The sequence below is a fragment of the Pseudopodoces humilis genome, chromosome 14, assembly GCF_049639895.1.
Source record: "Pseudopodoces humilis isolate 2021_Gansu_Grassland_sample_001 chromosome 14, ASM4963989v1, whole genome shotgun sequence".
Taxonomy (NCBI): Eukaryota; Metazoa; Chordata; class Aves; order Passeriformes; family Paridae; genus Pseudopodoces; species Pseudopodoces humilis.
The window spans coordinates 6923990-6950175 of NC_142213.1; the positions used below are offsets into that span (position 1 = coordinate 6923990).

General features: G+C 54.0%; 4 protein-coding genes and 2 non-coding genes across 6 annotated transcripts in view; 3 read left to right on the forward strand and 3 right to left on the reverse strand.

Annotated features, from left to right (window-relative positions):
* The first annotated feature begins 925 nt into the window (after positions 1–925).
* On the forward strand, positions 926–998 carry TRNAK-UUU (transfer RNA lysine (anticodon UUU)). The gene has a single exon. It is a non-coding gene; the product is annotated as a tRNA-Lys (tRNA).
* Positions 999–2916: 1918 nt separating this feature from the next.
* Positions 2917–2988, reverse strand: TRNAH-GUG (transfer RNA histidin (anticodon GUG)). The gene has a single exon. It is a non-coding gene; the product is annotated as a tRNA-His (tRNA).
* A 1485-nt stretch (positions 2989–4473) lies between these two features.
* On the reverse strand, positions 4474–6865 carry LOC102109665 (uncharacterized). The gene is made up of 6 exons (XM_005526278.2): positions 6668–6865; positions 6257–6308; positions 5864–6051; positions 5389–5547; positions 4915–5034; positions 4474–4696 (listed from the first exon to the last, which is right to left on the reverse strand). Exons 1-6 carry the CDS (start codon positions 6812–6814, stop codon positions 4583–4585), a joined length of 780 nt encoding a protein of 259 aa, XP_005526335.2. The 5' UTR covers positions 6815–6865; the 3' UTR covers positions 4474–4582.
* A 1649-nt stretch (positions 6866–8514) lies between these two features.
* On the reverse strand, positions 8515–10661 carry LOC102109842 (uncharacterized). The gene is made up of 6 exons (XM_005526279.3): positions 10460–10661; positions 10035–10086; positions 9684–9871; positions 9239–9397; positions 9024–9143; positions 8515–8722 (listed from the first exon to the last, which is right to left on the reverse strand). The coding sequence occupies exons 1-6, from the start codon at positions 10604–10606 to the stop codon at positions 8609–8611; spliced, it is 780 nt and encodes a 259-aa protein (XP_005526336.2). The 5' UTR covers positions 10607–10661; the 3' UTR covers positions 8515–8608.
* Positions 10662–17309: 6648 nt separating this feature from the next.
* Positions 17310–21368, forward strand: LOC102110031 (uncharacterized). Its single transcript, XM_005526280.3, has 6 exons — positions 17310–17490; positions 18521–18572; positions 19323–19513; positions 19842–20000; positions 20273–20383; positions 21078–21368. The coding sequence occupies exons 1-6, from the start codon at positions 17350–17352 to the stop codon at positions 21189–21191; spliced, it is 768 nt and encodes a 255-aa protein (XP_005526337.1). The 5' UTR covers positions 17310–17349; the 3' UTR covers positions 21192–21368.
* Positions 21369–24601: 3233 nt separating this feature from the next.
* RIPOR1 (RHO family interacting cell polarization regulator 1) overlaps positions 24602–26186 on the forward strand; it is a 31580-nt gene continuing 29995 nt past the window's right edge. Inside the window, exons 1-2 of the mRNA XM_014255554.2 lie at positions 24602–24780; positions 25510–25938. The gene's annotated coding sequence lies outside the window, so the exon portion shown is untranslated. The remainder of the gene's footprint in view (positions 24781–25509; positions 25939–26186) is intronic.

The following is a 26186-nucleotide window of genomic DNA, read 5'->3' on the forward strand; positions in this document are numbered from 1 at the left end:
GCCACATTCCCCAGTGCCATCCTGGGCACTGCCCCTGCCTCATGCACCATCCCAGCATCCACTGGAAGGGCCCCTCTGTGACAGTCCCAGCTGGGGGAAGCCCCTGCAGCTTCAGCCTGCACTGGGTATTGGGGACCCTCAGGGACAAGGGATGCTCAGGCTGGAAGGGACTTTAAAGTTCCTCTCATTTCAAACCCATGCCATAGGCAGGGACAACTCCCACTAGACCAGAATGATCCAAGCCCCATCCAACGTGGCCTTGAACACTTCAAGGAATGGGGCAAAATCATATTTTTCTGCTGAAGGGAAGATATCTTCTTCCTCCCAGGGAAATGTGAGGTGGGACAGGGATGTGGGGCACCGGTGGGTGGGCTGCCTGACAGGATGGGTTCCCCGTGGGGAAGAGGGTCCTTTCCTGAAGAGTGGGGAGGAAGGGCAAGAGAATGTGTGGGGTGACCTTAAGGTGCCCACGGCGGGCTCTGTGTCTGTAACCCAGCTCCCCACAGCCGCCTCCCTCCTTAACGCGGCTCCTGCAAAAGCGCCTCTGGGACTCGGATTCTGCAGAGCAGAGCTCGGACCCCTGCGCGGCCACAGCCACCGCTGCTGCTCCTGTGCCCCGGCAGGACCGTCCTGCCTCCCTCTGAGGGCGGCGGAGGTTTTACAGCCGCTCCCGCAGCATCCTGCTCCCCTCCCCGCCTGCGCATCCCTGCGGCAGCGGCTTCTTCCCAGGGCGCATCGCCGTGCCTGATCAGTGCCCAGGGAGATGCCCAGAAGCTGGGTGTTCAGCCTGGCCTGCGCTGGCAGCCTCGTTGGGGTGGCGTGGGAGTGGGAAATATCAAAGTGGGGTCCCCACGTTGTCCCTGCAATGCCGCAGGAAAGCGGGGTCCCCCCTGCCTGTCATAGAGTCCCCCGAGTCCAAATGTGAGCCTGGATAGCTCAGTTGGGAGAGCATCAGACTTTTAATCTGAGGGTCCAGGGTTCAAGCCCCTGTTCAGGCGGTGGCTTTATCCTTTAGGAGCCCAGGGGCAGGAGCGGCACCTCCGGGCAGGACGGTCCCATGCAGGGAAGAAGTGTAGGGGATTTATGGGGTTGTGGTCTCCCCTCTCGCAGTGAAGGGTGCTCGGGTGCCCCCAGCTGCCTTCAGGCAGCGTTCTTAAAGTTTGGGTTCCTGCTGGCAACTGTTTTTTTTCTGCGTGACAACCTCCATGAAGATACTGAAGGGACTGGAGCATCCCTCCCGGGAGGGAAGCCAGGCTCTGTTCAGTGGTGCCAGAGACCGTGGACACACCCTGGAACACGGGAGGCTCCAGCTGAACATCAGGAGACCCTTTTTCACTGGAAGGGTGATGAGTAGAAGTTTCCAGCAGAGCCCTGCATCACTTGAAGGGAACACAGTTCATGTGAGAGCAGAGGCTGCTCGTGGGGCCACCACACTGCCTCACCTGGGCTGCCCTGTAGATGTATAGATAGTTCAGGATATTTTTGCAAAATAGAAAATCTTTTAACAGAAAATCAATCCATTTTGGATGAAAAATATCCCCTTTCCTATGTAAAAAAAAAAATATGTTTTTCAACCTGAACATACAACATTAGTTGATCAAGAATAGTAAATTATTTTTCAGGTAAGTTTAGTGGCCTTACACATCACACTGATTTTCTGTGGAAAAAAAAAAGAAAAAAAAAAGAAAAAGAAAAGAGGAATGAGAAGTTATGTATTTCCTTGTGTTTTTGATGCTCAGCTGGGTAAAAGTGCTGCTGCTAATGGGCAGCTTCTCTAGATGTTTGCCTTCTCTTCCTCCTCTATTACCTTTAGAAAGGAAAAATGCTTTTTGAGCTTTCTCTAAGTAAAGAGATATGTGTTTTCAGTAAATGAATATTGGAGGAGTGTGAAGTCATGCAAGTAAGCGCCCTATAAACTGCAAATCCTACAAGTAAATGTGCAATGATTTTTTTTTTCTTAATTTCTTGCTCTGGATAAGATACAAATGGAAATAAATCTATTTTGTGCTAGGAAAAAAAAAATCCACTCCCTCCTTTTCCCAAGCACCAGCCCTGCAGACGCCTGAGCCCATCTGCCTGAGTGCTGCAGCCCTCTGCTGCTTTCAGATGTCCCCACAGCAGTGAGCTGAGACCCTGCTTGGGTGGTGCCTTCTCCACCACCAGCCTGTGCCACACCTTATGTAACTTCTCTTGGGCGAGCTGCTGAGCAGAGCGAGTTCTGCGCGGCTGTCAGGAGAGGGCACCAAGTCCAAGCAAACAGGGTGACTCCATTAAGGCTCCAGAAGGGTAAAGGCAACAGTTTAAGAGGCTTCCCCAGGCTGAAGCATCTCCTGGTGCCCCCAGAGATCACCTGCTTCTTGGTGCCCGTGAGACCTCGAGTTCCCACACCTACAGTTTGTCAGGGTCACCCCTCAGCTCTGGGTGGGTTCTGCATTTGCTCTGAAAGCATCCCTGGAGGTCCTGCAACCAAAATCCTGCTCCCCTGGGGCAGGGAGTGCCAGCAGCGGGACTTTCACCTGCTTATCTTCCTTCTTCTGCTGTGGCAGATCCTTCATGCCCTGGGGGCCAGAAGATGAGCAAGCTGCTGCCTCCCACCTCCTCTCACTCTGCAGGGCTGTCACAGCATCTTCTGCTCCTCTTTCTGCAAAACTGTGAGGAAGTGGAACGTGGAAGGCTGGGCAAATTCCTCTAAATTCTCAAGTTTGCCTGGAAATGAAGAAGCTGGAGTGCTTTCCCCAAAGTGTCACTGCAGCCTCGCTGGAGAGACCCTGCACAGTGACTACAGCTCGGGAAATCATTGTTGGTACAAGTCTGGTCACTCTTGGACCATCCAAGCTTGTGGCCCCCTCCCAGGGCATGACATCTTTTCAAAGCAACCCCCTCACAGCTGCCTCCCTCCCGGCTCTTGACAAAAGTTGCTGTGACTCGGATTCGAACCGAGGTTGCTGCGGCCACAACGCAGAGTACTGACCACTATACGATCACAGCAGAGGAGACCCTGCCACCTGCTGGGTCCTGCCACACGCCGGGACCACGGGAAGGGAGCTCTGTCCCCTCCCCTGGCACCGACACCCAGCACAGCCCCGCCAACAAATCCTGATTAATTAAGGAGGCTACAAATGGACTTGGGTGCTGCTGCTCAGAGCCTCGGCAATCTGGACTGAGGCCCTAAATTGTGCAAAGCACCGGCAGTGCTGGGATGGCACCCAGGAAATGGAGCTGCTGCAAAGGACAGCGCTGTTGAGGGGACTTCTGCAGTGGGGCCATCACCCTATAATACAACAAAGTCAGGGTTATAATAATTTCAGCTAAATCTAAGTGATACAAGAGGTGAGGAATTAATTTACTTTTTAGCATCGTGTGTGATACAACAAATTTGAGGGAATTCAGTTAAAAATACAACAAATGGCACAATGATCCCCATGGGGACATGAGTGGTGCTGTGGGAAGGATGCAGTCAGGCAGGTCTGGATAATCCAGAATATCCCTGGTCCCCGTCACCCATCATTCCCAGGGTCCCACTGCCACCTCCCTGCCTGATCATGATCCTTCTCCTCATTTCCTCCCCAATTTCATGTCTTTAGAATTGTACTTTGCTGACTCCAGAGCTGCATTTGCTGTTCCTGGTTCTGGTGCAGGTTGGTCTCAGTGCTGGTGGTGAAGAAAGGACTCAGTGGGGGTGAGAGCTCCCTGCTCCTCATCCAAGGCAGCCCACAGTCCCCTGGCTACCATCCCACTGTTGCCTCCTCCCCATCCACAGGATGTACAGTGGGGGATCCCTGATGTCCCCATGGACCCCGAGGCCTCGTGCCCATTTGGTCCCACACCCCACTCCATCAGCCCCACGGTGAGTCCCAGAGGACCTGTGGACATCTTTGCTCATCGTGGAGCCTCCAGTGCCATATGTGCCTTGTGGAAATATGCACCAAGAGCCCATCCTGCCTCCACACACCAGTTCGGAACAGGGAGCCCAGAGACCAAGAAGAGAGGTACAGACAAGATTTAACAGCAACACAGAATAGGTTCCTGTCCCTGAGAGGATTCAAGGCTGCACTTACAGATTTCCCATTTGAGGCCCTGGTCTTCATGGGTGTTTTTGTCTACCTTGATCTCTGCTGGAGGAACACAGCAGGACATAAGCAAGCCAGGAAGATCACGTCAGGTTTTGTCTTCCTGACCTTTGTAGTAGAGGAGCTAATGATGAGCAGGGCTCTGCTTAGACTTGGAACTGACAAACAAGGAAGGACTGGAAGGAGTGCCTGAGTCATTGTAAGGTGATGCTGCCATTCAGAGGGAGAGCTCTGGGATGAGCCTGGGGACAAGTTCTTATCAGAATGGTGTCCGGGTCCCCAGTTGGAAAAGAACAAATGTTCACACCAACCTAGCTCAATGATACACGGAAACAACTGAGAAGATCTCTCAAAGCACCAGTGAGGACTCTCTCAGTGATAGTTAATAGAAGATCAAGGGAAGGAGGCTCACACAGTGCTATTTATTGTTTGTGGACAATCATTTACTAAGGGACAGGCACAACATGGTGCAGCAGCAGTGGTCCTCACAGTCAGAATCCTGAATCAGCATTTCACCAGGGTATGACCTTCCCTTCCCAGTCCAGGAAGGTCCCAGTTTCCTTCTCAGAGATGGAGGACAGCACCTTCAGCATCCCTTGCACACTGTCATCCACTGTCAGGGGAGGCTGTGGGGAAGAGGGAGAAACAGTTCTGTGCTCAAGGGTCTGCCCTGAAACAAATCATTGCTCTGGGCAAGGAGCATTCCCAGTTGCTCATCTCCCTCCCTCCTGTGCCTCCAGGGTATCTGCCCAGGAGCTCTCACACAGCCCAGCATGAGACCACAGCAAATTCTGCATTCCTAAACCATGAGGTTCTCCCAGACCATGGACAGGAGATCTCTTACCTTAAATGATCCTGCACCCCCCATGTCTGTTTGCACCCAGCCGGGGTGGAGAGCGACACAGAGGATGCCGTGCTCCTTGTACGCCAGGGACTGGCACTTGCTCAGCATGTTCAGAGCAGCCTGTGGGGAGACAATGCAGGGACGGTGGTGGGAGGGGAAGGGGGGGCTGCAAGGGGACATGTGCAGACCCCACAGCTGGGGCAGGGACAGGGCAGAGGAGGCCACTACATGATGCTCCCTCACTATCCCTCACTATCCCAATGCCCAGCCTAGTTGAAGTCCTATTGTATCAACGTCCCTCTGAGGTAGGACCCAGGGTCAGGCATGTAACTGTGCTATGATGGATACCTAGGGACTGACAGGAGCTCAGTCACAGTGTAGAGAGGGGCACAGACTGAGGGGGAGGTTGGAAGGCAGTGTGAACATTTGGAGGGGAAAATGTCTGGGCTCACCCCCAGCAACATCTGGCAGTACCTTGCTGCAGCGGTACGAGACAACTTGTCCAAAATCCCATACATACATATCCTCAATGGAGCCTGCATAGCTGGACATGTTGATGATGGCAGCCTTGCTGCAGCTCAGCCCTGAGCCTGGGCACCCCTGGGCAGCTTTCTTCAGCAAGGGCAGGAATGCCTGTGAGGAGACAGAGGGACAGGAGCACACACGGACATGGCACAGGGCAGACAGCGCCAGCTCCTTCCACAGTGGGCAACATTGACACCAGCACTGGGACATCCTCCTTCCTCTTCCCATTACCCCAGCCTGTCTGGCTCCAGCTCCTGAACTCCAGCCCAATGCTCCATGAGCTTCTCATCAACCGAGAGCCCATCGGAGCACCAGAGCAGTGACAGCAGCTCCTCCCACTGGCCCTTCACTCTCTCTGTAAAGCCCAGTTTGAGGACATGGGAAGAGATCCTTCTGGAGCTGTACTGTAGTGCTGGGGACTCACCTGGCCCATCAGCAGGGGCCCAATTGTGTTAGTGGTGTAAACCTGGGTCATACTCTCCAGCGTCTCATTAGCAAGGGAGTTTGGCTTGGCCATTCCAGCATTGTTGATGAGGAGGTTCAGCCCAGAATCCCCCAGGTGCTCCCCAACCTTGGCTGCAGCCGCCTTGATGCTGGCAGGGTCAGCAACTTCTGCAGAGCCAACACAGGGGAGGTCAGAGCCTGTGTCCCCATGGGGGAGTCCCCTCTGTTCCCCCAGAAGTGGCAGTGCCCAATGGCCCTGCAGGCACCAGCCCCTTGGCACAGCTCCCTCCCAGCACGGGGCTCCCAGGGTGTGCCCAGCCTGGGCACTCGCCAGAGGAACTGGGGCAAAGGATCCCCACCTCGGGGCACCTACCAAGCGGGATGATGATGATGTTGGGGTGCTTGGAGGCCAAATTCTGTAACTCCTGTAAGAGAGGGCACTGTGTAGGCATGGAGAGGCTGGAGGGGCTGTGCAGAGGCTCAGCTGTTCCCAGGTTTCTGCGTTGCTCTGGCTCCATCCTTGCACTACCATGGACCTCACACTATGCTCCAGCTGCCTGAACCGAATGGATGGGGAGGACTCCATGACCAAGTACCACTGTTCTCTCCACACATCCCATGCACAGCTGCTCCCACGGCTGGTTGTCTCAACCCAGCTGCCCTGTGTCCCAGGTGCCTGACTGCATCTTCAGACACTTGCAAGTGCCCTCCCTGTTCCAATTTCCCCCTGACACTGAGTCCTCCCATTCCCCAGCACAGTCACTGCCTCCCTGCCCAGCCTCACCTGTGCTCGCTGTCCCTTGGGGTCCCGACAGGTGGCAAAAATCCACTGTGGTGGTTTTGGCATCCTCAGGAAATGCTGGACAAAGCCCAGGCCGATGCCTCGGTTGGCCCCAGTCACCAGAATGGAGCGGACACAGAGCTCTGCCATGCTGCTTGTCCTCCTCTGCTCCAGCTCTCACTGTTTGCTTTGCTCCCTAGTATTTCCTTATAGCATTTCCCACAGACACCCCTCCCACTCAGGGTTTACACCAACCCTTGGATCCAGGAGAAGCAACTGCTCCAGCCCTTTAAACTCCAGGACATAGATCCCGGCTGAGAGCCAGTCCTTGTTTCCAAAGGGCAAAAACCCTTGGTGGTTTCAGGCAAATTCTACTGTCCTTGGGAAACCTGATGCCATCAGCCAGGAGAAGATATGGGAGAGGAGGGAAGGAGCAACATGTGCAAGGGAGGTGGGAAGCTCCATGGCTCACAAGGGCTTGACACCTTCACAAGAAATGTTTTCTCCATCAGACCCACACAACATTGGGAACAGGCTGATCTCATCCCCCTGTCCTGGTCCTCTAAGCCAGGACATTCTTCACACGGCCACGAGCAGACACTCCCTGCCTTGATCTTGCCTCCTCCCAGCCAATGCCCATTCCCCGATTGACAGGTGAAACAAAGCTCCCATGGAAGGAAGCAAACCCAGTGGATCCAGTCTCCTGGCAGGATGGGCACCTGCATGGCCAACACATCACCAGCTGCTGGCCTTGCCCTCCAGCAGGACACAAACTGCATGCTTGCCACAACTAATGCAGCATCTGTGTTTTGCATCAGGAATTTCTGCCACTCCTGGAGCAAGCGGCGAAGGGTGCAGGGAAGGAGGGTCTGAGCTGCAGCCGGGCCGCTGTCATCAACATCTCCAGCAAACTGGGCTCCATTGGGCTGTGCCTCAGGGTGCCAGAGGCCCCCATGTACCCGTACCGGGCCAGCAAGGTGAGGCGCCAGGGGAGGTGCTGGAGATGCTGTCCCAGGCACGGTGCCCATGGAGGGGAGGGAGCCCATGGGTCACCCCCTGCCCCAGCCACCACCCCCTGCCTGGTTCTCCCAGGTGGAAGCACAGAGACCGGGACAGCAGAAGCAAGGACTGAGCCTTTCCAGTAGGTCATGCTGATGCTTTGTCCCAGGACCAAGTCCCATTTCCCATCTCCACAGACATTTTCTTCCTGGGAAATGTCTCCTCTCCTGCCCACCCACTCCCTGGGTTGTGCTGGCAGGGCTGTGCCTCTTCCAGGCTGCCCAGAACATGGTGACGAGGTGCTTGGCTGTGGAGCTTCAAGAAGAGAAGGGCTTGGGAAGCAACGTCTCTCCCCTTTCCCACCCCACATGTACCCCTGTGGTCCCTCTGTACCCCCACCTCTGTAAACTCTGGCAGCTGATGCCTCTCTGCTCTGTCTCCACACCCAGTCTCAAACCCCCCTTCCAAGCCTGGGGCAGGATCCCTGTGCTCTGCCGGAGCGCTGTGTGTCCCTCTGTCCCACCTGTGACCAGGCATCCCCAGCTGAGGGGCAGAGGCAGCTGGTCCCTGTGACCCCCAGCCCCTCAGGCAGCCCAGCTGGGACAGGTGAAAGTCAGTCCTGCAGGGGCTCAGAAGATCTCTCTCCTCTCAGGAGAGGGACTCTGCTCCAGCTTCTCCAGTGCCTCCTGGAGGGGAGGTCTCCAGAGGGCAGTCACAGTGCCATGGGACACTCATGGGAATGCCAGTGACAGCCGTGGGTCGAGGGCAGCTGTGGGCACCACTGCATCCAGCATGAGGAGTGGGATATCTGGGAAGGGGCCATCTCATGAGCTGGCAATGCACAACAGAGCTGGAGGTTATTGGCAGGAGTTTATTGAGGATCTGGGAAACACAGAAGCAGTGGCACAGGGTTCCTCCTGGCTACCAGAATCCTGAAGTGGTGTCTCACCAGGGTATGACCTTCCCTTCCCAGTCCAGGAAGGCACCGGTCTCCTTCTCAGAGAGGGAGGAGAGGACCTTCAGCATCCCTTGCACGCTGTCATCCACTGTCACAGGGGGCTGTGGGGAAGAGGGGGAGATGCAGCCCATGTCCAAGGCCTGGCTGAGGGCCCTGGAACAGCTAGAGCCAGGGGAAAGATCTGCTCCAGGGCAAAGGGAAAGCTGACAACCTGAGGGGGTGGGACTGAGATGAGAACAGAGGGGATGGAGACTCCCAGCACCCAAGACCAGAACAGGGGGAGTTGCCCCAGCAGCGATTGGGCAGGCAGGGAAGCCAGGGGCAGGGGCTCAGGACAGCAACTCCCACCCATGGAAAATCAGCACAGGAGCTCTGATGGACCTGCCCTGGTGGAATTCCTACCGTGTGTCCAGCAGCACTGCCCATGTCTGTTTGCACCCAGCCGGGGTGGAGAGCGACACAGAGGATGCCGTGCTCCTTGTACGCCAGGGACTGGCACTTGCTCAGCATGTTCAGAGCAGCCTGTGGGGAGACAATGCAGGGACGGTGGTGGGAGGGGAAGGGGGGGCTGCAAGGGGACCCACAGCTGGGCAGGGGGAGCAAAGGTGTGACAGTACCTTGCTGCAGCGGTACGAGGTGACTTGAATCATGTCCCAGCCAAAGAAAGAAGCGATGGAGCCGCCAATGCTGGACATGTTGACAATGGCAGCCTTGCTGCAACTCAGCCCTGAGCCTGGGCACCCCTGGGCAGCTTTCTTCAGCAAGGGCAGGAATGCCTGTGAGGAGACAGAGGGACAGGAGCACACACGGACATGGCACAGGGCAGACAGCGCCAGCTCCTTCCACAGTGGGCAACATTGACACCAGCACTGGGGCATCCTCCTTTGTCTTCCCAGCCAGCCTACAGCTCCTGAGCTCCAGCCCATGAACTGGGAGCCCATCAGGGCACCAGAGCAGTGACAGGAGCCCCTCTCACTGGCCCTTCACACACTTGATACATGTCCAGCTGGAGGACATGGGAAGAGATCCTTCTGGAGCTGTGATGTAGTGCTGGGGACTCACCTGGCCCATCAGCAGGGGTCCAGCCGTGTTGGTGGTGTAAGTCTCAGTCATGTCCTCCAATGTTTCAGCATCAAGCATCTTAGGCTTGACCACTCCAGCATTGTTGATGAGGAGGTTCAGCCCAGAACCCCCCAGGTGCTCCCCAACCTTGGCTGCAGCCGCCTTGATGCTGGCAGGGTCAGCAACTTCTGCAGGGCCAACATAGGGGAGGTCAGTGACCCTGTGGTGGTTTGGGTTCCCCTCTGTTCCCCCAAGTAGGTGCCCCCCACAGCTGCCTCCAGTGTGGAGCTCCCAGGGCTGTGATGAGTGCCCAGGCATTCACCAGAGGAACTGGGGCAAGAGGGAACCTACCCAGAGCAATGATGACGAGGTTGGGATGCTTGGAGGCCAAATTCTGTAGCTCCTGCAAGAGGGTTCACAACACTGGTTCCAACAGGCTGGAACAGCTGTGCCAAGGCTCACCCAGCAAAACCAGGCAAAGCCTGTGTCCCTCCAGCTCAGCCCCTGCACCACCATGAGCCCAGCACCCTGCTCCAGCTGCCCTGATCCTGATGCAGGGGGAGCAGTCCACAGCTCCTGCACACACCACGTACTCCTGTCCCCTCCATACATCCCATGCACAACTGCCTCCAGAGTGTACCAGCCCAGCTGCCCTGGGCCACGGGTGCCCAGCTGAAGCTCCAGCCTCTTGCAAACACCATCCCTGTTCCAATTTCCCCTTGACACTGAGTCCTCCCATTCCCCAGCACAGTCACTGCCTCCCAGCCCAGCCTCACCCGCGCTCTCTGTCCCTTGGGGTCCCGACAGGTAGCAAAAATCCACTGTGGTGGTTTTGGCATCCTCAGGAAATGCTGGACAAAGCCCAGGCCGATGCCTCGGTTGGCCCCAGTCACCAGAACGGAGCAGACACAGAGCTCTGCCATGCTGCTTCTTCTCTCTCAACTCCAGCTTGCAATGTTTACCCAGCGCTCCAGTATTTCCTTATAGTGTGTCCCACCCCGTGAGTACTCTCGGTTTGCACCAATGCTGGCTTCTCTCCGGGAGGCGCAACTGCTCCAGCTCATTGTGCTCCAGGACATAGGTCCTGGCTGGGGACCAATCCTAGTTACCCAACGGCAAAAAACCTTTTCCAGGAAAATTATGCATTCCTTGGTTAACCTGATGCCATAAGCCAGGTGGGGCTGCTGTGGATGAAGAGGGAGGGAGCAGCATGTGGGCTGATGTGGGAAGCACCATGGCTTGGGTGGGCTTGACACCTTCACGAGCATACTGTGGGCTTTGCACATTGTACCAGGTTGTGCCTCAGATGCAAAAGTTTTCTGCATTGCTCCTGCCTCTTCTGAGACAATAACCTCTCCCTTGTTGTGCAGCAAAAGACCCGTGGAGTGGGAGAGCAAACCCAGCGTGGTCTCCTGGCAGAAGGACGGGGACCTGCACAGCTGGTACAGCACCACACTGCAGGTCATGCACCCCATCCCTTGGGATGCAGTCCTAAGTTGAGTTGTCCCTTTGTTCAGAGCCACAGAGGATTCAGGTACCTGGGACATTTACCTGCAAAGGAAGCCTATTTTCCACCTCACCTGTTGCCATGAGGCACTGACTGTTCTGTGCTACCGCCAGTGAAGCCCAGTGCTGTTTGGTACCTCAGGTGATGCATTACAGGTTTGCAAGGCTGGATCAAGTGCACGTGTACATCATGTGCTCCTGTCCCACTGTAAGTGAAGACCCATCCCCAGAAACCTCTTGCCAACCCCTTGTTTTCCTGCATTGAGTCCCAGAGCCATTGCACGTGCTGCTGGGCAGAAATGGAGACAACACTGCTCACATGTCACCTTCTGCCCGAGGATATCTTGGCAGCAGCATTAATCAGAACAGCTTCCTCCCAGTGGCAATGCCGAGTGTGTCTCCATGCTCCAGCAGCAGCTCATCTCCTCCTGCCCACTCCAGCCTGTTTTCTGGGGCTCAGCTGGCAGACTGTGAGATAAGTAGGTCCTTCCCTGCTCTGACCTGGGACCACCTGCACAGGGTACCCTCCCCAAACCCATTTGGGAAGATGCACATTGGCAGCTCCTATGGCGAGCTCATCCCACATCTCTCCGCCAAGTCTGAGCCTCTCCTTAAGTTCCATGCACTTTGTTTCCTGAGGTTAATTGGACCTCTGTCTACTTTTTGAATTTTCCAAACTGGGTTGAGAGACTTATATTGCCTTGTGAATTCCGACCACTTACCAGCAGTACAAAGCTTTGGGCCTTTCAGCTTCTGTTTCAGACTCATCTCTGAGGATCTCCCAGATGGCAGGACTGGCATTCAGGGTCCCTAGATAATTTCAGTATTTCCTTTTCAATGACCACAGACCTCAACTACACTTGCAAACAGATGCACTAGAGCTCGGCTCCTCCAAACAGACTTCCATGGGTGGAAGTCTTTTCCCCTAGGTGGAGGATGAGGCCATCACCTGCAGCCTGTTTGAAACCTCCACTATGCCTCAGAAGCAGATAGCATCAGAAAACAAATTAACATTTTATGTTTCCTATTTTTGCTGTGTTACCACATTTGTGTAGCCTTCCACTGTTTTGGAGCTGTAACTTTAAATAAAGTTTACTTTGCTCTGGGGCCCCACATTGCATTATTGATTATTAGAGTTTAAACAAGCACTATTTCATCAGGAGTCTAAGTCCAGCCTGGCGTGAAGAGGCAGAGGAGAAAGAAACCAGCCTCACTGCCTTGCAGCCCAGCCTTGTCACAGGGGCTGCTGCTGTCCCCAGGCCTCTGGAAAGGATCTTGATCCAGCTCCTAAGAGGGGATTCAGATGCTTCCTTTGCTCTGAAATGTTCTTGCATGGTCTAAATCTTACACTAAGCACTAAAGTCCTCAGAATCATAAAATCATTTAGGTTGGAAAAGGCCTCTAAGATCATTGATTTCAACAATTAAGCTAACAATGCAAATTCCACCACTAAACCACATCCCCTAGTGCCACAACCACACGTTTTTTAAACACCTCTGGAATGGTGACACCACCACTTTCCTGGGCAGCCTGTGTACCAGTGCTTGACAGTCCTTTCTGTGAAGAAATTTTTCTTAATATCCAATTGAAACTTCCCTTGGCACAACCTGAGGCTGTTTCCTCTCATTCTATATAACTTGTTACTTCTCTAGACACATTCCAGCACCTCAATGTCTTTCTTGCTGTGAGTGGCTCAAAACTGAACACAGGATTCAGGATGCAGCCTCACAAACACCAAGCTCAGGGGCATTTTATCCATGGATAGTTTTCACATCACCACACTGGGAAGACTCAGAGCCAGTTTTCCAAGAGGTAGTCTCAGCTTTTCTACCCTCAGTTGCTGGAGTTGCTGGAGGTTCAAGCATGCTCTCAGTCACTGAGATGATTGCACAATGACAGTGCTACTCACAGAAACATAGAGGAACATGCTTTTCTCTGCCTGCCAGGGGAGCAGGGGTGTGGCACAATTAGTTTTAGTACATTTAATCTCCTGTAAATAAGAAATAAACTTGCTGGCCAATTTGCTCCACAATGCATTCAAGTCTGTAGCTCTAGCAGGTCTGTCATCACCTATTAGCAATTTGCTAAAAATCAATAGATAGTGGTAAGTGAGTCACTCATCGAGAGGTGGGGGGAGACCAACCCAGCACTGTGACTGAAGCTGGGCAGTATCCACACTCCCTGAATAATTTTCTTTTGGGCTGAAGAGGTTTAGTGATTTAGTGGGGGTTGGAAACCCATGGCAGGAGGGTTGGAACTACATAATGTGTGAGGCTTCTTCCAAAAGAAACCGTTCTGTGATTCCATTATATGATACTATGAGTAGTGACACCCCATTGTGAAAGGATGCAGGGACTAGGGGCGAGAGCCTGAGCTTATCTGCAGCTCCCAAGTGAAGTTCCCATGGCACCTTTGTCATAGATTTGCTGTTTTCCAAGCAGGTTACACCTGCATTGTATCAGACAGAGCTGGAGAGGGATTTTGGACAAGGGCATAGAGCAAGAGAACAAGGGGGAATGGCTTCACACTGATAGAGGGCAGGGTGAGATTGGGTTTTAGGAAGAAATTCTTCCCTGCGAGGGTGGGAAGGCCCTGGCAGAGATTACACAGGGAAGCTGTGGCTGTCCCCTCCCTGGAAGTCTTCAAGGCCAGGTTGGGTTGGGCTCTGAGCAGCTTGGTCTAGTGGAAGGTGTCCCTGATCATGGCAGGGGTGGGAACAAAATGGTCTTTAAGGTTCCATGCAACCCAAACCATTCTGTGATTCTATGACTCTGAGGATGTAAAATGCTCACACTGTCCATGCAACCTCCCTTGAGCCACAGTGTTTGGACCTTGTGCCAGCCTGGGGCCTCACACTGGGTTCAGAAAGACATTTTGGGGATATTCCCCTTGTGACAGCAGCCAAGATGCTTCAGCTGCCTGGGTGCAGCAGGGCTGGTAGCACAGGGACAGAACTCTTGCCAGGACCCATGGGGACAGCACAGATCCTCACTGACCTTCTTTTCTCCCATCCTCTAAGGTGTGGCTGGGCTATCCTTCATGTTTCAGCACAGTGCCATGAAGAGGGACCTCAGAACCACCAAGCAACATGAATTTGCTCTCCCACTATTAGATTTGCTAACAGGGATGGCTGAGAATGGGTTGTCACACGTGGCAGGTATGCTCCATCTCAGGAACAGTAAGGCACAGGCTAAATGATCAGCTTGTGACAGCCTTGGTTTGACATCCACGTGTTGAAGTGAGAAACGGAAGCACACTTAAGTTTAGGAATAAATTTAGGATGTTAATTTAGGAATCCATTTACTCCCTGTAAAGAAGTTAAAAGCTGAGAACCATGCTACTCCAAAAATGCCATGCCAGCCTAGATGACGTGACCCATTGCCCACACAGCTGGGCAGAAAAAATGCAGTCTGTGAACAGCAAAAATTCATATTGTTCTGTAAGCAGCTGTGGACACTGCTTGAGTAAAATGGGCTGCATTGGTATTTCATCAGCAGAAATGAAAACTTACCATAGTTGTTCATTCTGGTTTCAAATCATATTTGTAAAAAGGAAGGGGAAAAAGACCCACTTAGCTTTTTTTTTTTTTTTTTTTTTAATTAAGATGTTTCCCTCTCTTCCTCTAACTGCATTTTTTTCCTAAATCCAGTGATTTAAAGCAGCACTCATGATGGATCAATCAGCTCAGTGCAAAGGACATGTGCCCACATGTATTTTGTTCTCTACAGTGCAGAAACTTTAACCAAATTACAGCATCGATGAGCTGATAACAAGAATTACTAGTTTTAATTTTTAGCTAAGTGAACTCAAATACTTCTTTGCATTCTTAGGGAAGTCTAGTAGAAAATGTCCCTGCCCACAGCAGAGGGGATGGAACTAGGTGATCTTTAAGGTTCCATTCAACCCAAAACATTCTAGGATTCTATGATTTATACCCTCAGACACACCAATATCACACTCGTGCTTTACCAGGCAGCACGAGTTTCCCAATGCCTGCTATAAGTGAAACTAGAGCACTTGGATAAGCCTTGGGGCTTTTTGTTTTATTATTATTTGTTGGTGCTCTTTTTGTTTACATTTTTCATTATTACCTGTTGGAAGCCACACAACACTTAAACCAACAAGGTTTTCAAAGAATGTATAATCCTGTACTTTGTTCATGGGGAGCAGAGGCAAAAAAGCGGGTCAAGCAATGCCCACACCCGCCAGAAACTACTCAATTACTGATACTTGGAGCTGCCTTTGGTTCACATTTGCAGTCAGAACAGGTTCCTCCTGCCCTCAGCCGTGGCTGTACTTTAACTGTTTCAGCACAGCAGATCACTGGGGATCCCTATCTCCAAGGCTTTTTCAAACACACACTTTTCAGGAAAGGTTCATCGATGTAATTTGTTTGCAGTATGCAGGATCTGTGTGGCATTTGTGGCCAAACCTGATTGTGGTTCACCCTGAGTGTTTGTACCCCTCAGTCATTATTTGCTAAACTTTGCCATGGCCAGAGCAGCATTTCTGGTGAGAAGTCATCAAATTAATGGCCTGACCACAGAAGGAGGCAGGAAAAGGAGAATGGGACCTTTAACCCAAGTATCTGCTAAAATGAAGGGTTTTCTTTCTTAGTATTTAGTAGTATAATCAAAGATTTATTTTTATTAAATTCCAACTTCTGTAAAAGAAAAGAAAGGTGTAAAAGTATTTTAATATCCTGAAGTAAACTGGGGAGCAGAGGCTCCTGTGTACTTTAACCACCATGGAGCAGGATAGAGTTAGCACAAATCAGCTGATGCTATCACCAAACTGATATCAATATTTAGTTTCTGATGCATTTATCAGTATCAGAGATGTTTTGTGTAGTGTTTGTCAAACAAGAATGAAAACAAGCAATATAAATAACAACCTTTATATACATCAGAGTTGCTCGGTCATTACTTCACTGTTGAGATCTCAGTTGTGTGCTCACCATAATGGGAAAAATCCCATTTTAATGCGGATCTGGCTGTCCATATAACAGCTACAAATAAAACAACACCCACCTCCGGGCTGGCAGCAGGGCTGGTAAATGCAGACCCCCTCCAGACACTGTCCTCCAGCTGATGCTGATCATCTCTTTTTTATTTTCCCTTTTCCCTCCAGACCTGTTTTCCCATCCCTAGATGCCAGCAAAATGCTTTACTCTATACTACCCCTTTGGTGCAGCTGTTTAACCAGGTACCTGATACTCAACAACAAAAATAAGGATAAAACATCCCTCAGAACACCTGCAATTCCAAACTGCTGCCTAAATCACAGAAACATTTGGATTGTAAGGAAGCATAAAGCCCATCTCATTCGCTCTGCCATGAGCAGGGATTGCTCCAAGCCCTGTCCAACCTGGCCTTGAACACTTCCACGGATGGGGCAGCCACAGCTTCTCTGGGCAACCTGTGGGACGGCCTCACCACCCCCCCAGGGAACAATTTCTTCCAAATATCCAACCTAACCCTGCCGTCTGTCAGTTTGAAGCCATTCCCCCTTGTTCTTTCGCTCTATGCCCTTGTCCAAAGTCCCGGTCCAGCTCTCTTCGGAGTCCCTTGAGGCACTGGAAGGGGCTCTAAGGGCTCCACGGAACCTTCTCATCTCCAGGCTGAAAAACCCCAACTTTCTCAGCCCATCTTTATGGGAGGGGTGCTACAACCTCAGAGTATCTTAGGAGATGTAGTTGTTTACCAGATTTGTTGCATCTGATGGTCAGGCAAAGAGCCAAATCATCTGCATTTCCGGGCACGCAATAAAAACAGCCTGTAAATGGGCTGGTAATTGTCAGGCTAAACGGGTTTAGTCTGGGTTGGGTGTTGTTTTTCTTTTTTTACTCTTATCTATAGTGAAGATTAGTGTGCTAAAGGTGCTGAAGACACCAGCCCAGACCTGCTGCAAGCTTTCTCCCTCACCCACTTCCCTTGGCAAGAGTGCCCTCAGCCTCCCCGGTTCGCTCCGAGACCCCTCGCTCCAGCCCCCGGGGACGCCGGGGCTGGGTCGCGGTTGTTGCGCTTGCACTGAACGTGAGGTGGGAAGGCAAACACTGCCATCTAGACACACACACTGTCCCTCCCCCGCGGGCCCGGGCGGCCCGGAGCGGCCCGCGGGGCCGGGAGGCGGCGCCAGGCGGGCCGGGCCGCGGGCGTCGATGGCGGCGGCGCGCACGGTGCTGCTGACCGGCTCCAACCGCGGCATCGGCCTGGAGCTGGTGAAGCAACTGCTGGGTTCGCCGCGGCCCCCAGCCTGGATCTTCGCCACCTGCCGGGACCCCGAGGGGCCGCGGGCACAGGTCAGTGCGGGCCGGGAGGGAGGCGGCCGCACGCTCGGCCCCTGTCACCGGCCTGAACGACTCGCTGCTGGCGCGGGGCTCTGGTGTCCGCACCGTGCCCTGCCCCGTGTGAAAGTGACCCGAAGTGCAGCCGGCGAAGAATCGGCCGTGTCTCCCTTGAGGCCGCTGGGCTATTCTGGGCTGCTCTGGATGTGCCCGAAGCCGCCCTCTCGTGCCGGGCCTTGCGCTGCGGGCACGGCCGAGCTGGCCTGGCCTCAGGGGCTGAGGCAGTGCTGCTCGGGCCCGTTCTGCCGTGTCACGCTGCTCTCTGCAAAATCTGGAGGTTCAGAACATGGGGTTTCCAAAAGTGGTGGCCAGTGGAGCTGTGGGATTCCCCTGTCCCTGCTTTCCACTTCGCTAAAATGGGAGAGACTCACACATATTGCTTCTGCAGTGAATCACAAAGCTTCCCTGTTCTTCCAGCTTTCTTTACATCCAGCTTGTCTTTCTCTGCTTGCTGTGTCCCACTGAAATACTAATAGGGGAAAACTTGCTCTCTGATAGATCCTGGCTCCAGCTAATTTGTTGCATCTTCTTGCAAGTGCGTATTATTCCATGTCAGGAGTAGTCCAGGCGAAGTGAGGACCCACCCTACTGCCAGCTAAAGGGTGCCCAGCTCATTCCGTGGCAGGTGCAGCCTCTGGGAGACACTTCTGGCTGTATCCCCAGCCAGTTCACATAGTTTCTCTGGGAAACTGGTGCTTCACAGTTTACTCCCATCCTTTGCTGTGGCTCTGGCTGGGCTGTGGATTACCCTTTGGGAAAGTGACCACAGGATCTTGCAGTCATGGCCATGTCCTGCCCTGAGCATGTGCACGTTGCTTTGTGGAGCCTGGGAGAAGCCTGGGAACCAAGGCAGGTCCCCAGCCCAGCTGTTCACAAGCACTGGGTAGTACCTGGAAGATGTTTCCCTCAGAGTGGGCCATTGCTGACACCCCAGCTTGGCATCGCCTTTACCCTGTGCTGATTGTTTCCGTGTCTCTTTTTGTAGGAGCTGAGAGATCTGGCATCCAAACACCCAAATCTGGTTCTTGTAAAGCTGGGTATGTGTGCTCTGCCTCTGAGCTGGTAAATTTGCGACTGCCAGCCGTGCTTGCCCCATTTCTCCCTCCCTCCCTCCTTCCTGGCTGTCCATGGGGATTCAGTTCTTTGAGCTTCTTCAAGTCCTGCTACCAAAACCCCAACTTCTGCAGAACTGTCTCAGCCTCAGTACCCCATTCCCTGGAGCCTCCTTGCTCCATGGCCACAGGACCAGAATATTCTTGAGACCCATCCTGGGCAGCCCCTGGCTCCTCCAGCTGAGTGACCACATCCTTGGTCTGCCTTGGTCCCAAGTCCTAAGCAAGACCAGGAAGGCTCTGGGAGGAAGGCAGCTCCTGTGGAAATGCTGTAAGATCAGCCCAGAGCTTGAGCAGGAGCAGAAGGACCTTGCAGGGCAATCCCACAGCATGTCCAGCACATTTCACTTGGAGACTTGCTCCCCGGAGACCACCTTGGGTTCTCCAGAAATTGCTCAGACATAGACTTTGGAGACTGTGGCTGCTGTGAACGCAGCATGGGAGTCACAGCAGCGGTTTGCCCCCACGGTGGGCTTTTCCTGGTGGTAGCCTTCAGCTGCCGGCGGAGGAGGCGGTGTTGGGATGAGTTGGGATGAGCTGGAGCTGGTTTCACAGCACCATCTGGTGCCCATGGATGGAAGGGCCGCGCGGCTCGGAGTGTGCACATTTCCTTGGCATCCTCCCCTCCTTCTCCCCAGCCCCCCGTGGCTCTCAGACTGTTCTCTCCCACTGCAGATGTCGAAAACCCCTCGGCTATCACCGATGCGGCCAAGGTGGTGGAGGGGAAGCTGGACGGAATGGGGCTGAACCTGCTGATAAACAACGCTGGCATCTACACCCCCACGGCCTCACTGGAGACAGTCGATGCTGAGGACATGGTCAGGACATACAAGACCAATGCAGTGGGGCCAATGCTGATGGCCCAGGTACGGATGAAGCTCTGGGGATGAAATTTGGCCCATCTTGAGGGTATCCCAGGCTGTCCATGGTCATGATGGAAATCTTGGAGGGCTTTCCCAAATTTCTCGGTGCTGCGCAAGGGAGGGCTAGGCCTGCTCTTCAAGCCTAAGCCTTCTGCAGCCTCTCTGAATTGTGCAAGTCTAACTGGGAGCAGGCAGGGCCACTGCAGCAACACCTGGGCTCTCCTGACATCCTGCTGCTCTTCCTCACCCTCCCTGGATTGCAGTAAGTAAGTAGGACTGTAAGTAGGACTGGCTTGAGGCACGGGTGTCCCACTAGGTTGTTTCTCCCCAGGCCTTCTTGCCTCTGCTGAAGAAGGCTGCCCAGGACAGCAAAGAAAAGGGTCTGAGTTGCAGCAAGGCAGCCATCATCAACATCTCCACCATTTTGGGGTCCATCAAGAAAACACCTGATTCCTTCTTCCGCCCTGTCATCTCCTACCGCTGCAGCAAGGTATGGAGACTGGTGACCTGTCCCGCCTCCTGAGCTCCACGGGGGTCAGAGCTGCTCTTGCCAGGCTGGATCTCAGGGACAAACCTGGGATAGAGAGATGGAGAGAGTTCCCAAGCTTTCAGGGCATCTCCATGCCCACCCAGGGGAGACACACACTGTCTCTTGAAGACCTGGCATTGCTTTTTCTCCCTCACCAAGAGGCAGCAATGGGAAGGGAACCTGATTCATGGAGATTTTTGCTACCCATAGATGATGCTTCCTTCCTCACCCAGGCTGCCCTCAACATGCTGACCATGTGCCAGGCTCTGACCTACAAGGAAGCTGGGATCCTGTGCGTGGCACTGCACCCTGGCTGGGTGAAAACAGACATGGGCAGCCAGGAGGTGAGTTCTGGCCAAGCAGGTCAACAGGGAACCCATGGGTGGCACCCAGGATCACAAACCTGCACAGGAGGTGGCCCAGGTGGCCAAGATGGCTCTCTGGAAGGAGGATCCACATGAAAACAAGCTGCTTCTCATGCTCCAAGTTGTCCATGTCTGTTGAGCCCCTGCAGAACATGTGGATACTGTCTGGGGAGTAGCATCAGCACATATCAGGCTGCTTGTTCAGTGAGAATAAAGGGGCTTTGGACAGCCTGGAAGAAATGCAGAGAACCTGAGTTCAACAGAGCAGGGAGGAGTGGAGCACCACCTCCTGTGTTGTCCCGTTGCATCCTGTGCCCCATTCCTTGAAGAACTGCAGGTCCATGAGGTTTCCACTCATCCTGCATGATCCATGTTTTGCAGTGGGGGTGGTCTCTGCAGCACTGGAGTTTTGAGAAGGCTGCACAAAGCATCTCAGTTGCAGCAGGGATCTCCTCTTTGGTTAAACCTGTGGCTGGCTTCCCAGCCCAGGCCACCTCCATCCAAGCCAGCAGTGCAGACACCCAACCGTCCTCCCACACAGTGGACTGCTCCCAGCTCCTGTGGCTCTTTGCTCACTCTGGGTGGAAGGAGCCTTGCTCTTACTGCACATGAGCCAGGTGGGTGCTGCTGCATAGCCTGGAATGACATTGGTGCCTCATTTTGCCCTTTGCAGGCTGACCTAACAGTGGACACAAGTGTGCGGGGGTTGTTGTCTGTGCTGCCAATCCTTTCTGAGAAACACAGTGGGACTCTGCTCAACTGGGAAGGTAAAGCTATCCCCTGGTGACTGCTCTGCCCCTGCGAGGGACTCCACAGTGCCACAGGACTCCCTGAGTGCATGGGTGCACCAGGATGCTCAGCCCTCTGTGGTCTACAAGGGATCTCCTTGGGACTTCAGTGGGTGGGCAGGGTGTGACCCCTGCTTTCACCTTGCTAATAAATAAATAAAGTCAATTACTACCTGTGCCTTCTCCCAGCTGCACTATCTCCACTCAGACTGTCTTGCCCCTGTAAAAAATAGCCTGGCATTAATGGCTGAACATGATGATCTTGGGGGTGTTTTTCCAACCAAAATGTTCCTGTGATCCGAGCGGTCTGCCTGCCTAATCTTCAGCTGCTCTGAGCTGAAGGGGTGTCCCAGGGCACATGTAACTCACGCAAAACTTCTGCTGTCCTGCCTGGCTGCAGGGTGTGCCCAGGTCTGCCTGGTCTCTGCCATGCTTCCACCAAAGCATGGTGTATTTGCCATAGTTTTCTTGGGATGACTTTGTGCTGGACATGGTATCTTTAGGAGCATCCTCGTGGTTGGAATGGGAAGACCAGGCACTACAGTCCAGTTCTGAAATCCCAGGCAGACAGCTCTTCCCACAGTGGTGCCCCAGCTCGGCATGGTACCCCTGGGTGGGGGAAAACTGGTCCCATGGGGGATCACAGCATGGGAATGGCACTTCTGTGGGATGGAGAAGCTGAGAACTTAATAAGGTGGGTTGGGCAGCCCTGGGCTGCATTAATTTGACCAGAAAGTGGTAACAGTCCCAAAAAAAGGCATTTTGTGGTGGTATTGGGGTTTCTCAGGAGGCTTTTGCCCCTTCTGGAAAGAGCTTCTCTTAAAGGAGCATGGACAAAGGGAGCCAGGACTCCTGCAAAGCCAAGCCTGATCTCAGGTGGGCAGAGCAACCTGGCCTGCAGGACAGGCAACCCCCTGCTCCTTCCCTCAAGAGGCCACCACCTTTTCTTTCTCATCTGCAGGAACAGCTGAAGCATCTGGGTCCCTCTGTGTCTGGGCTTTGCTGGGGTTGTACCTCTTCCTGGAGTGGGAGCTTGCCTGCCACCACAACATTTCCTGGAAATCTTGAGGCCATGCCCCACCTGGCTGTGCCAGAGGAGCTGTGTTCCCTGTTCCCAGGCTGACATGCTCTTTTCCAAGCCCATGCTCTTTCCAAGGCCTTCAGGAGCCAGCACTGCCAGCAGAGCTGCAGGGAGCAGGACCCACATGAGGCACCCACTGCTGCACAGGTGCCCCTGCCAGGGAGACACTGACCTCAGCCTGATCCTCAGGGGAGCTCTGAACCATCTGGGCTCTTCTGCCTAATTCAGCCACCTGATTTCCCATGTAAATGCTTGTTCTTTTCTTTCCCAGCTCATAACTGTGGCCAGAGTGGTCAGTGCCAACTTGGGCACCTCCCTATCAGCGCTGCAATGGCAGCAAGAGGAGGGGAATCCCTGGGAAGGAATGGCTGAGGGACAGGAGCGTGGGTGAGGTGCCTGGTCCTGCCAGTGCATTGCTGTGCTCAGCCCAGTGTTGGCTCAGAGACACGGCCAAGCCTCCCTCGAGTGCCCTCCCTGCCCCTTGGCAGAGCTTCTCCTGCCCCAGTTACTCCACACAAGCCAGCTGGAGCCTGGCCAGTCACCACAGGCTGGCTCCATGCCCATCTCTCTCCATGTTTCTCCCTTCTGTCCCACACCATGTGCTGGATCCTGGGAGATAAACAATGCCAGAAATCCCACCATGGATTGCTGACAGCTTACAGTCATCGTCCCCCTCGGGGTCATTGCCAGCCCCATGAGATCACTGCTCCCTTGGGAACACGGTGGGACACAGGACTGCTGACAGCTGGGACGGGCTCCATCAGCCTGGGAGACCTGGGATATGGTCAGGTTACCCAGGGCATGGACAGCCCTGTGTTCTGAAGGTGATAGGAGGAGGAGGAGTGGGAAGCTCTGCAGGTGGAGTGCTGCTGCCTGGCAGTACTGGACACAGCTCCTGGGGAGAACTAACCCCAGGGCACAGCTGGGCATTGAAGCACCTGGAGCATCAGCCCGTAGGAATCCCAATGCAGTGGTCTTCCTTTTGGGTGCTGGGATAGCAGAGCCAAGCAGAGACAGGTCAGTTGATCCCATTTTTCAAGCCAACGTGAGACTGGGGCAGGATGACCCAGCTTGGACCTCTCTGCAATGGGGACTCACCCCTGGTGAGTGCTTTGCCTTTACAAGTGCAGCCAGGTCCTCTCCGGGAGCCCATCCTTCCGCCCTCTGAGACAAGGCTCGTCCCAGCGAGCACATGCTGGAGCTAAGCCACCAGGGACCGTGCCACCCATGGAAACTTTGAGGCCAGGGACCCCTGAGAACCTTGAGGTCTCCAGGGCATGTGTTCTTCAGGAAGCCTCAGTAAAAGGCCAGATGGGCAGGTCTCCCTGCTCAAATGCTTGCCAAGTGGTGTCGGCTTTTCCTTTGCACAAGTTCCGGGTGTTTGTGGTCATGGAGCTGATTATCTCCCCGTTTCCTCTCCTGCCTGATGTTTCCTGCCTCCCTCCCTCCCTTTTTGCTGGTTTTGCCCTTTGTGTCATGCTTATTTCCTGGCTCTGGGAAGTGTCAGATCTCAATGTCCACCCTGCCTACTGGGACGGCAGCACATAGCCCTGTGTCCTTTCACTGGGTGCACTACAGTGCTCCAGGAGACACTTGAAATCCCAGCTCCACCTGACCAGCTAGCTGCTCCCTGGGAGCACAGGCACGTTTGGACAAAGTGTGATTTAGGATCAACTTTTAGCAGCTGATCTATCTCTCCTGATCTATCTATCCTGAAGCTGGGGCATGGGTGCCAGCATTGGTTCCAACAGTGGGGAAAGCCAGACAACTCCTTGAGGAGTCTACTCTTCCTGAGACTGCATGGAAACATGTCTGGGGACTTCCAGAGACCGTGGGTGGGGAAGTTGCCACCCAGAGCAGCTCAGACAGCCTCCCCCAGCCTCTTTGGAGCCATAGTAACATCTGGGGCAAACATCTCTCTGCTCCAGGGAGCCCAGCAGCTCTCCAGGCTCCAGCTCTCCATCTCAGTGGTGGGAAAGGCCTGCATTTCCCAGGGTTTTCCAGCAGCTGCCTTATTCCAGACCAATAGCCACTGGCAAAGATTTGTTGTGCCAGGAGCTGGAGTCAGGCAGGTCTGTGGGTTGGGGTAGGAGCACTGAGGACATCGGGAGTCTTGACCTGACTTGCCAGGATCAGGGCAAGACCCATTTTGAGAGACACCCTCCCACACCCGAGTGGGAAAAAACAGCAGCAGGCAGAGCCTCTGTGAGAGGCAAAGGCTGCTACAGGAGGAGAGGGTCAAAAAAAGGAAACGGAACGGAAAAGGGCTGCTCCTGTGACAGCGATGCAGCTGCGGAGGTGGAGCAGCAGGCAGGTCACAAAGAGCCACACACGAGGAAGTGCTGGGACACCAGCCAGCGTGATCAGGCTGCAGCAGCTCCAGGTGCAGCAGATCTTTGATGAGAAGGACTAGGAGCAGAGGCAACCAGAACTGCAGGGACCTCAGCAAGGACCTGGAGATCCCCTTTGCAGGAGTCGTCTTCCAGCCAAAGATTCCTTCTGCCAAGGTGTGGGCACTGTCTGTTATGTGGGGGGATGGGGCAGCAGGAGGGTTGCTGTAGGGACCATGTGCTGGGTGACACTGCCGTCTTGGGGCTCTGAGGCCTGGGTGACCATTTCCAGACACCCAGCAGTGGGAAACACTGATGTTGGGAAGGCTGGACTGTCTGGGAGTGCAGGGTTTGGGGGGTGCTGGGGTCCAGGGCTGCCATCAAAACACAGGGACCCAACTTGGGTCCGTGAGAAATGAGGCTCTGCAGAGGAACGACCCGCTCCCTGCAGCACCAGGGCTGCTGAGGAAGCCGAGTGGGACCAGCAGATAATGTGCTGAGGCTTCCTCTGGCACAGCTGCAGCTGCAGGGCTGGGGTTGCTCCATTGCTATCAGCCCCTGCAGAGCACCGTGCATCCCTTCTCCCTCCTGTATTATTGTTTGCCGGGAGGAAGCAGCTCACCAAGTCCCACCTCAAGCTTTTAACCCACTGGTGCCTGCCCTGATGCTCTCCACTCTCATCAGCCAGAGCCAGGCAGGTTTGGTTTGGTACTGGGAACTTGCTCCAGGCTTTACCTCCCAGGTAACCAGCAGCACCCCTTGACTCATCTCCCCCAAGCCACATTGTCTCCCGTGGGTGTCCCACAACCCCTTTTGCAGAGGGCTGACACTGGCATTGTCACCTCTAAGGCCCTGAAAGCTGTAGATGCCAATGATTCCCTTCTTCCTCTCTCTTCCCCTTTTTAGCTGGTCGGATCCTGTCTTGTGCTTCCTCTGGAAGCCCCCTGGTCTGCTGGGGGGGCACCATGGAGGCAACAGCTTTACCAGCTTTGCACAGACTTAACCCAAACCCCTAATAAGGGGTTTGGAGGAAATCCATCTTGGGGAAGAAAACTGCAGCACTTCACAAGCTTCATTTGGCAGGCTGGGATTTAATCATACCCTGGGATCTCCAGCAGTGCTCCTTGGGGAAGTGGAAATCAGACAGAACATCTCAGCAGCCTTCTCCAGATTGTAATCTTCTCACACAACTGAGTTCTGCCAAATTTTCCCCACTTCTTGACTGGCAGGGAGGGGACATCAGTGTCCCATCAGCACAGGCTGTCCTGTGCCCTCCCTGGTGATGACCACCGAGGGACACCTTTCCTGAGCGTCAGTGTCCCTGCAGGAGGAGAGGTAGGTCAGCCACTGCTGAGCCTGATGGGGTGATGCAGAGATGCTCCACGTCCCCTGTGAATACACCACAGATGTTGATGGGCCCATCACATGCCCCGATGTCCCTTGTGCGCCCCAAGAATAAATCAGATGTTTGCCTGCTCTCTGCCCTGGGGCCCTGACACTGCCACACCCATGGATTTTCAAAAAAAACAACAAACCCGTTTGGGAGCACAGGAGGGTGCACCCATGGGTCACAGAAAGGTGCT